The following is an 11511-nucleotide window of genomic DNA, read 5'->3' on the forward strand; positions in this document are numbered from 1 at the left end:
CGGTGAAAATGAAGAATTATGGGAAATCCTATGTCACCATCGGAAAGCTGAGGAAATTTCCCATAGAAATCATTAAATAGTAATTTTTTTAGGGGTGTTTTGATACTTTTACAGGGAGTTAGAAATTGAGTGATTTGGCCAAAAAATGCCATGCGGCAGAGTGCTAGGATACTTCAGGAAATTTGCCCCATATTGAAAAATTCATGGACAATGCTATTAATGTCTTATAAATATTATTTAAAGATTTTATTCTTTAAAGATTATTCAAATATTTTGTTTTTTAAATAATATTTTGTAAACCATTGACAAGTCAAAAGTCGCAAAAATTCCAGTTACTGCCATTTTTCGTGTTTTTTGACGATAAATTTTCAAAATGTTCTATACTCTTTAGAAATCGGTTACAGGCAAACCCCGTTATTCGCGGGGGTTTGGTTTCAAAAAAGTACCGCGAATACCGAATCCGCGAATACCGAAGCATTGTTCTTATGGGAAAAGGGGGGTTCGGTTCCTCGTCCGACTGAAATGTCAATATACATATTAGTAAAAAAATTTTTTATGAGAAAAAATTAAAGTTTTGATCAATATTTTTTTATTTTGTAGTAAAATATTGAGTCAAAATTTTTATTTTGCTCTGCGCAATAGATCTTTGTACAAGTTTTTATAACACTCTAATGATTTTTCGATATCTTGTCTAAATTGAAGGCTTCGAGTCATGATTAGGTCGTGATTTAATGCTCGTTCAATGAGACGCTCTGCATCAGCCAAAATATTTTCAACTACTTTCGCAGTAAGAACAGGCTCGGGTTCTTCATCTGCAATCATTTCTTCTTCAGCTGCTGTATTTTGCACGATTGCATCAATTTCATCGACGCTTCGATCGATCGATGATCGATCTTATTGTAGATTCATTGACGTTAAATCTTCGCGCTAGAAAAGCCACTTTTTCGCCCTCCTTCAGAGCATCTAAAATTTTGATTTTTTCCACCAAATTCAGCACTTTTTTATTCCTCTTCGAAGGGCAATTCATAATTAAAAAAAAGTTTTTAAAATTTTTTTAAAAATTTATGCGCGAAAAAAAGGTTAACTTTGAGCGAAGAAACCGCGAATACGGAAACAAAATACCGCGAATACTGAAGTGAGGTCACAAACAGGGTTACCGCGAATATGGAAAATCGCGAATACCGAATCCGCGAATAACGGGGTTTGCCTGTATTAGGACCCTATGTGTTGAAAATTTTTTTTCTTACTTTTTCGGTACAAAAGATGAAAATCCACCGTACTGGATCCCTGAAAAGTCAATAAATCGCTCACAGCAATTTTTCCAAAAATACCCGAAAAATCGTTAAATTTTATTAAATGGGCTATAAAATTTCGTTGTATGGACTTTCTGTGGACTTCGAATGACTTTATAGGTATTGAACATTGGTGATATACCGTATTTAGTAGTGTAAAAATGCTCATCAAGTCATATGACTATTTCAAATGACTAATTTTAAAGAATGAACAATTTTGAATTTTTTTTAGGCATAAATGTATTAATTCACGTTTTTTATCCTACTTGATCGTTGATCGACCTTTTAAAATTGATATTTTGCGCTCAAAATTTATGGAACTTCTTGTTATTACTTGTTGAAGACAATTAGAGGCTAAGCGAGCGTATGTAAAAAAAAAGTTTTTTTTGGTCCACCCTAGTGTACGTATAATTTACCTTAAATTATTTTTTGTGTAAATCCGAATCAATTGATTATACAATTGAGTAGATGGGGTTTTAGAGGAGAAATCTGATGCCATCAATACACTCTATTACCTAAAAGATGTCTCGTATTTTTTAGTTAAATCAAAAAAATCCTTTTGCCGAATTTTTAGTCTAGATTATTTGGAAGTAACGAATGAAGGTCATAATTTAAAAGTAAGTACTGATCATTTAATAATTGAAACCACAAATACTTTCAAAACATAAAATAACAACACTTGAGGAGGCTCTATACATAATACAAAAAATTATTCAACAAGATAAAACTTATATCAATCAATTTGTTAGATCTTCAAAATGAGATTCCAAAAAAAAAACATGCGGTTGACGATCTAACTTTCGAGATAAACAAGTTTGAAAATGGCGATTTTAACAGGGGCTCTTATGGGATGTGGTTTTTTATTGTTTATAACTAATTTAAAAGATCATCCATGTTAATAAAAACTATATTTTCTAAAAGAGAAAGTTCCAAGCTTTCGATTGGTATATTAAAAATTACCTCTCAACGAACTAACTAATGAGTAATTAAACAAAATGTGTGTAAAATCATTGATTTCAAATAGTGCGAGCGGTTGTCTGCCTAATGCGAATAAAAGACAGACAGATGCCTCGCTGTACTATTGTTATGATTGGTGTAGAGCCTCCTTAAACTACTCGAATATATACGAAATTTTTTAAATTATATAATTAAAAAAAAATTTAATATTTAAAATTATATATTTAAAAAATTAAAAAATTAAAACATACATGTACTTATGAAAGCGATGGTCAGGGTACAACGAGCAGTTCACAGTTTAAGAAGGAATCGGCACATTTATAATTAAAAAGTGCTTAATTTTGCAATTTTCTAAACTCGTAGTTGAATCATCAACAGTTTCAATTAAGGTTTACTCAACGTTGTTATAACGTTGATACAACGTTTAGAAGATTTTAGGAAGCGGACATTTGAACGTTAAACGGAAAGGAGGCTTGGACAGGAGCGAGAAATAATAAAATTGAGTATTTTAGTACAACTCAGGTTTATTTACGTTCCCTAGGCCAAGCTCTCGTGGGCGAGCGAGTTCCGACTCCGGCAAGTCCAGGAGTGGAACTGCCTGCCGAATCAAATCGGCGCTGTCTTTTATACCGCTGGCCGGTCGGCGCGCGAGCCGGCAGCGGCTAAGTGGCGGAGTGGGGATACGCACGCAGGGGTCCCGTGCCGTTGGCGGGTATCAAACTGCCTATATGTATTAGTTGTAGTTACGAACACATGAATCCTGAAGAGGCCGACAAAGTAGTCGGTGAAACGTCGACTAGGTGATGGGAAGTGTGGGATTGGGCACTTCCACTCACCGCTTATTTTAATAAATTTTGACTTTGGCACAGCCTTTATTGCCGTTTTATTTCATTGATATTTAGAAAGACCTACCAAATAAAAAAATCAAACATAACAATAGCTTATTTAATCTTTATTAACAAAGCTTAATGAAGCTTAATGAAGCTTAATGATGATATTAAAAAAATGTTATCCATTTTATTGGATTTCTACTGTACGTTTCAAGTTTTTTTTTATGTATATGATTACTGCGACGGCATAAAATCAAACTATTCTTTTTTTGCATGCACACAGAGCCTCCAATGATTTTGAAATATTCTTTTTCTCATGAGGAGCTAAATGCGTCTAATTATTTACTCGTCGATAGTACACTTCGACGGTCCCCACGAAGAGTAACACGTTTGTATGTTAATTTAAATGGAAACGTGTACTCTTCGTAAGGACCGTCGACTTATACATAACCATTTTAAAATTAGATGTATATATGACCACAATTACATATGTAAGATTTTTGATATTACTTATTTTTATAATATACTCTGTAATGCCGGAACGAGCATTATCCGATGGGCCGTCCTAACGAACCATCGTCAACTTGTCGACAATATATTTAGTTATGAGAATAGTTATTAACAATTGTATTTTGAATCTTATTTCTTGTGACCACCGAGTGTGAGATGACAGAACGTAAAAATGCGTGTACGTATATATATGAGTGATTCTGACTAACTTTTAAAATAACGCCTAAAAAAATTTTTGATGAAAAATTTAGCGGCACAGTATCCAGAATGAATTTTTCTTGAATATTATCAACAAAGAATCCCAAAAATAACTTTGGGCTTTATTTTCCTCCATAGTCCATTTGGGAAACCCGATTTAAATGTGGGTCAAAATAAAACTTCTTCAAATTTTCGAATGACACCGATCTAGATGCGCTTTTGATATGTTATAGTACATGGTAAAAAAATCCTAAAGCCAAAATTTTACTCCCCATCCCCCCCTCCTACCCCCTCCACCCCTATAAACGTCCATTCTTTATTTATATTCATTCTGAAGCCCTGAAGTAATTAAAAAATCTGAAAAAATTCATAATAGTACATATCAACAAAACTAAGCACCTTGAATTTCTTCAGATTTTTCGAGGGCTTCAGGCCTTCAGATAAAATAATTAAAAATTTGGAAAATTTATATACGGCGATACGAGCCAATATCAAACTCGAAAATTTTTTTCTCTGTTTTATGCATTGAAAAACATGACCTTAAATTTCTTTGGATTTTTTCAAGTTTCCTTATGCACTTTTTGAAGCGAAAAAACCCCTTTTTCTTTCATGTGTTTTCATGTGACATTACTTATATCATCCCGCACATAATTATCTACGTAGGCGAATTGCGTAGTCATTATAAATGAATTAAATGTAAAATTTTTTTTTTACGGCCTTGCCCTTGATGATATAGCAAAATTTTTTAAATAAAAAAAGAAAGTGTGTGAAAAAAAATTATTTGTTGAATAATTTATTTATTCATGATAAGAAAAAAATTTTTCATGAAAAAAAATATATTTATAAAAATTTTTCATGAAAAAAAAAATTTTTTATAAAAATTGTTTATAAATTTCCCATGAAAAAAATTTTTTTTATAAATTAATTAATTTATTCATAGTAGAAAAAAATTTCATGAAAAAAAAATTTTTTTCAAAAATTTTTAAGTGATTAACGCAGGATTATCGAATGTTCAATCCAGCGTACAATTCTTATTAAATAAGGGACAGAGTTCTGGTTGGGCTCATTTTGTTCGTCTTTTCCAGCCCTTTTTAAACATGTATACAGATATAAAAAAAAACAATAGTCCATTGTAAAAAATGAAAATGTATAAAAAAAGCTAAAAGTTCAAATAATCCAGTACGCGCGGAAAACATTCTGGGAAATTTCCAATTTAGGAGGATCAAGTTCAGGTCACAAATTTTTCTAAAGTATGTGAATAAAGGAAGGTAACATGATAATTTCAGATCATTTGGTTAATAGTCCATTTTTTAAGAAGCTATCGAAAATTTATTTTATTCGCAGTACGTTTTTTGACTCAAGAGTAAAATCGATTTTCAAACGTGCGATACAAAAAGGACGGGCCACCAAAACGCTCAAAAATAAAAGTGTAGATCTCTCAAGTCTTCTTAAAGACCCTGATAAAATTTCAGAACTGTGCATGGTAAATTACCTGACTTACACATCAGTACGTGCAATTTTAAAAGTTAGTCAGAAACACTCATATAAGAACGTATGTGTGAACAGACCAAGGATTTGGAGATTATCTTTGAGATCAAAAAGAGCTCTTGTCTGCGAGTTGAGCACGAAATTCTTGGAATGTCTGAGTGGCTCAAGTGAAGAGTGCGAGTGCTGGTACGAGTCAACCGGAGTGCGCGAGAGAGAACAAATAGATTCAGCGGCGGAGTTTACCACACGGACAGCATAGTGTTAATATTGAGTGTATGTTTTTTTGAGTGAGAAATTGTGATTTTCTGTAGTACCCTTTCTTTCTCCCTGTTGGAACAGGCACTGTAAAGCGTCTACACGCTCTCTCAGAACGGAACTGCAAAGGCAAAAAATATACTAGTCATTTTTTTGAAATTAATCGTGCTTAAATACACTCCTACAATGTAGACTTTTCAATAGCTTAGCAAAGACCAATTTGACATAAAAAATAGCGTGAACTGGAAACCTTTTTTGAAAAATTTTTTCTTATGAATTTTTATGAATTTATGTTAAACAATTTATTTAATTCGAGAAAATGTTTTAAATGTTATAATCCTCTTTTAGATGGAACTACTTTATTCATATGTCAAAAAAAAAATTGCTCCAACGCCGGCAGTGCTGAAGCTACCAAAGTTTGTTATAATCATAAATTGTCAATATCTTATTCGACGGACTCACCACCTCCAATTTACCTATGCATAGAGTGTGCCAATGAAATTCACCGGGAAAATGCGAATGAAGTCTTTCACGATATTTTACATCCTGTTCAACATGGAATGATGATTTGTGAAAATAAGGTAAACTAAAATTTTTATGATGTGTTAATTTTTTTTTTATTGAGATACGATCATGAGATGGATAGTTTAACAACATATGTAAAGAACCCTCGGCTGATAAATTGCACGTGCTCTAAGAATTTCCAGTTTTTCACTCCCTAGGTGCAAAATATACTGTTCTTCACATCAAATTTGCCACACTCAAGACATTCATACGTTACTTGTAAAAGTATCAGAGGGTACAGCATCCGCTGGTTAAAGGTGGAGCGGTCCCGTTTCCTGTTGTTCATATACATTTCTCATAAAAAAATTTAAAAATAATTGTATTGAGTTCGTGTAAAAGCCATCTTAAGATGTTTTGGACTCAGTATGCAGTTTTTATTTAACATTGGTACAAAAATTATTATTAAAAATTTATCGCCTTAACAAAATGTTTGGGAATTTCATTCCGTGCTTCGCGATTAGAGATTTTTCGCTCGATGAGTTCGAGTTCAAGCCCGACGTGGTACGGGTTTCAGTATAAATAACCGAGGTTGATAAGTCAAACCTCAGAGCTTGGTAATAACCCACAAACACAACGGTGATGGGTGGCAAGAAATGTGTTGAAAATCATAAATGTTTGTGACTCTCTTATTTTAGTATGTGCTATGCTTGTGTGTGTGTGCGAAGTGTGATTCGTATGGTATACGCGCGCTCACGCGAGACGCTGGCCCAAGAGTGGGGATAGCAGTCCCTTCGTGCCTGTGCGCTCGGCGCTCGGCAGATTACGTCCGACCACGGCCGCGACAACACATACTCTTTTTTATTTTTCTTCTGTCTTATATTTATAATAATAAATCTGTTAAATATAAACATTTATATTATATTTATTTCACGACCTCCCAATAAAATGTACTTACCAGACGGATCAAGAAAGCTAGAGCTCATAAGACGGAGCCAGACGGTGATGAGTCACTAGACTCATAGGAGAATAGTGTCAGAGGCAAGAGCTGAATCACAAGAAAGCACTAGTGGAGCGAGATTGAGTCCTCAAAAGGTGACGCTGGACAGCGAAAAAGAGGCTCACAAGAAGACTTCTACGGAGAACACCGGCAAAGAAAGTTCCTTAGGGTTGGTACGTTACTCAGCCCAACCTGAAGTCTTGCAGTGGACTGGAATTTCCACACCAAGGAAGAGACACACTTACGTACTTACTAGGCCCTATCCGGTAGAACGTCATGTACAATGAGATACCGAGTCTGAAACTGCCTGAGACGGTATCGGTTGTTGGTTTAGCGAACGATATTTGCTTATCTCACTGACATTAAGCTCATCTTAGTTAGCAAATATTTGGAAGATATTGAGATGGACACTTAGCGAATTAATGAAGTAGAGCACTTCAATTTCCGTCACTTGATGAAGTGTAAAAGTCGGGATGGTGTCGGCGACTAATAGTGATGCGCAGTTCATCATCTCCTCAGACAGTGGCACTGCACCACCAGACACATAATGATTATTAAGCTCGTCCGGTAAAAAAAGAAGTAGCGGTAAAAAAAGAAACATAGAAAACTCACTTTAATCCTTATTCATAGTTGTACATCTTTAAAGTGCAGAAAACAACATTTAATTTGGTTACTTAAAGCTCTCCAACTCTTCCTGTCTTCCGGAGAAGGTCGGCAGCGTGAGAGCAGGCAACGGGAAAAATGACTGCAGTTCGAGCTCCCGGCTTGACTGATCTTGGTCTGCATAGTGTGCTTAAAGAGCATATAGGTTTTCCAAAAATACCTCCAAATTCTGTTGTAAGTGTTTGAAAGAATGTAAGCCACTGAATATGAAACCGATTGAACAAAAATCCTAGCTGCAACTCTAGAGAAATGTTCTTTTAAACCGCATCAAACTGTTATTGCCGTCATTTAATATTGCTGTTTTTTGGGAGGTCATTCACTTGAAACATATTAAACTCACTTTAATCCATATTCACAGTTGTACAGCTCTAAAGTGTCAAAAAAAACCTTTGATTTGGTTACTTTAAAAACATTTGAAATCATATAGAACCGGATATACAGCTATATGAAGATTCACGAATAATTTAAGAATTAAATGTGTGAACCGTTGATGAACTAGATTTGATACGTGGATTTGTCATGAAACTTCATACAGCTGTATTTCCGGTTCTGTGTGACTTATCATTTTTTTAAAGAGACCAAATTAAAGGTAATTTTCAGCACTTCAAAATTGAACAACTAAGAATATGGTTTAAAGTGTGTTTAATATTTTTCAAATGAACAAAACTAAAAACAACAACTTATCATTTTTTTCTCGATTTCTTGTCAAACGTTTTTTTGCTATATCTTCGGTCTTGTTTGTCATAAAATGTTCTTAATATGACCAAATCAAAGGTTCTTTCGTGTTCTTCAAAGCTAAATAATAATTTATTATGGGGGCACAACAGTTTGAATGCGAGTAAAATGAAACAAACCGTTAGAAAAAAGACAAATATTTAATATTGTCATATTTTTTCGATGTTTTTTGGCAGTACAGTAATATTTTCGTATTTATTTTTTAGTAATCAGCAAAGCATGAAAAGTTACTTTTCATTCTAGTTTGAAGATTGGATGCTTATACGCATGTCTCAAATCCAGCTCAGAAAAGGAAGTACCGCCTTGGAGTTAGGCAAAGATATCGTCAATAGTGTGGAGCGGGTATTTATCGATAATTATGTGTGGATTTAACGTAAGCTGAAAATCCCCGCAGATGCGGATATCTCCGTTTCCTTTTAACACCATCACTATTAGTGTATCCCACTCCGATATTTTCACGGCTTTTAAATGCCCCAGTGCTAATAATCTGTCTATCTCCTTTTCTACTGCTGGCTTTAAGGCACGCGGTACTTGTCTACATTTGAGTGCCACGGGCCGTACATTGTCTCGCAAGTGTATTTTTGTTTTACTTTTTTTGTATAAGCCCGGTGTGTCTGCTAAGAGTGGTTTGTACTTCTGTGTCACATACTTTTGCAAGTTTTCTTTTATTAGATTGATTTTACTTGAACTTACTATTGGGACTATTAGCGGCAAGAATCCGAATCGAGCCAACCATTGCCGTCCTATCAAACCAGGTCCGGAGCCCGATAGGATGTAATGTTTTGCTTCTATTTTAATGCCGTTAAAAACCGCGGTCAAGTTATTTATGTCATATGTGTACAGTAGAATGATAACGCTAGTGCGCTGCGCGCGCCACTGTTTGAACGCTGTCGCTCACATCTACGTTACTTACTCAGGCTTGAACCGCGACACTAGTAGCACGCGCAACATACATACTGTATTTCATACTTATTATTATACTTACTTAATAAATACTAAAACTAACGACTAATGTGTTGAATGATTTAATGCAAATACATTACAATTTAGTTCGCCTGAAGGCGTCAAAGCATGTCCATCGTATGCTTGTAGTTCTTTACTTGTTTTTATGATTTCGTGACTCTTGTGGTAAGTATGATAAATTTGCTCCGAAATTACCGTCCAAAAGGAACTCGTATCTCCTAGGAAATAAATATTTATGTTTTTGACTTTGATTTCAAGAAACATCAGCTTTATGCCTGCGTCGGCTGAGCTTGCATAAGTATGTCGGGCATCGTTCGTTCGACATTCCGTTATCGAGAAGAAATTTTGCTCATAATCGCTTATTTCGTCTTCGCTTTCTGATGGTGACGCAATTTTCTTTATGTTGTCGTCGGTAGCATTCGTGTTACAAACCCGCGCTAAATGCTTCTTTTTCTCGCATTTTCGACATTCGTAATCTCGATAACGGCAGTCACGGCTAACTTGATTGTGCTTACCATGGCGATGGCATGGCTTATCGCTCGGCGACTTCTGCTGCTGCTTCTGTCATTATTGCTGCCTCTGCTGTCTCTGCTGCTGCTTAAAGTGTCTTTGCTTCGCTGCGCGACCTTGCTGCCAAACTGGTTTTGGTGCCGTTTACGTGTAATACACGTTGATTTTTCCGCCTTTGTTATCCAACGTGCTGCTGGCCGAAGCCGCGTTTTTTACAGCCGATTCTCCTGCGATTGCATTTTCCGTCGCTTTTGATAGAGTCAGCGTTTTCTCTTCGAAAAGCTTGATTCGTGTATCGGTGTCTGCGATTCCACACACTAACTGGTCTCGTATAGCATCGTCCAATTTATCAAAATTGCAATTTATAGCCAATTTCTTTAATCGGGCTACAAATTCAGCAATTTTTTTCCTGTCGTTTTGCTTTGCCATGTGAAATGTGCACCTCTCGATAGCTTCTGAAGGCTTTGGCTTCAGTTGATGGACCATGACCTTGATGAGCTCTTCATATGTTTTCCCGGTTATTTTTGCTGAAGATAGAAGTTACTTTAAAAGAGCGAGCGCCTCTCTGTGCAATCTCATCACGAGTGTGGCTACTTTGATTTTGTCATCTGTAATGTTCTTTGTGAGAAAGAAGCAATCTAACTTCTTCTCAAACAGCTCCCAGTCATCGTCCAATTGGAACTCGAATTTTACCTCGGAGTTTTTAATCGTAGTTCTCAACAGCTCTTGGAGAACGTTAAATTTAGCTTGTGTGTCAAATTCCACCGCTCGTTTCTTCAATTCTTCAATGCCTGGCCGATTTTTTTGTTAATATGCTGCGCCTTTTCACAACACTAACTAACTCGTGCTGTATCGTTTATCTTTGGATACACTTTTACACGCGCACAGTTCTTGTTAATCCTCTTCGCCAGTTGTTATATATTGGTATCGGGAGAATAAAATAGAACCAGGAGGATAATGTGAAAGTAGTATAAGCTTTATTTACGACGTTGCTACATATTGGTAGACCCGCGGTGCGCTATCGGTATGCGTAGATTACAAACGTACCGAGGGATATATGCGTAGTGTGGTACAGTGTGTACGCGAGTAGTGATAAATAGTTATGTGGATGATCTTTTCATCAAAGCTTTTCATGACCTACAATCGTCGCTTTCGAAAGATCTTGTTTTGCAACTAAACATACCTGATCGCGAGACAGAGCTTCATTGTGATGCGTCGAAAGATGGCTATACAGCTATACTCTTGCAGCGATCGTCAAACGACAATTTATTTCACCCAGTTTATTATATGAGCACAAAGACAAAGCAGACTAAGCGAAATTATTACAGCTACCAGCTTAAAACTTAAGCAGTTGTGCGTGCACTGAAAAAATTCCGGATTTATCTGCAAGGTTTATATTTTAAAATTATCACGGTTTGCAAGGCATTGGAACAAACATTGAACTGTGATGAATTAAAGCCTATGTTAGCGAGGTGAGCTATGATTTTTCAAATGTTCAATTATACACTCGAACATCGTGCAGGATCACGAATGCAACACGTTGATGCGCTGAGCAGAAGAGATTGCGTGCTTGCAATACACGAACCTCTTTTTCAGAGAATAAAGCCTG

General features: G+C 35.7%; 1 protein-coding gene across 1 annotated transcript in view; it reads left to right on the forward strand.

Moving 5' to 3' along the window:
• LOC106651126 (protein unc-79 homolog) overlaps window positions 1-6120 on the forward strand; it is a 73393-nt gene extending 67273 nt beyond the window's left edge. Inside the window, exon 7 of the mRNA XM_023458853.1 lies at window positions 5879-6120. Coding sequence (XP_023314621.1) covers window positions 5879-6120 — 242 coding nt within the window. The remainder of the gene's footprint in view (window positions 1-5878) is intronic.
• The last annotated feature ends 5391 nt before the right edge of the window (window positions 6121-11511 follow it).

The sequence above is a fragment of the Trichogramma pretiosum genome, unplaced genomic scaffold, assembly GCF_000599845.2.
Source record: "Trichogramma pretiosum strain Unisexual culture from Peru unplaced genomic scaffold, Tpre_2.0 scaffold25, whole genome shotgun sequence".
NCBI lineage: Eukaryota > Metazoa > Arthropoda > Insecta > Hymenoptera > Trichogrammatidae > Trichogramma > Trichogramma pretiosum.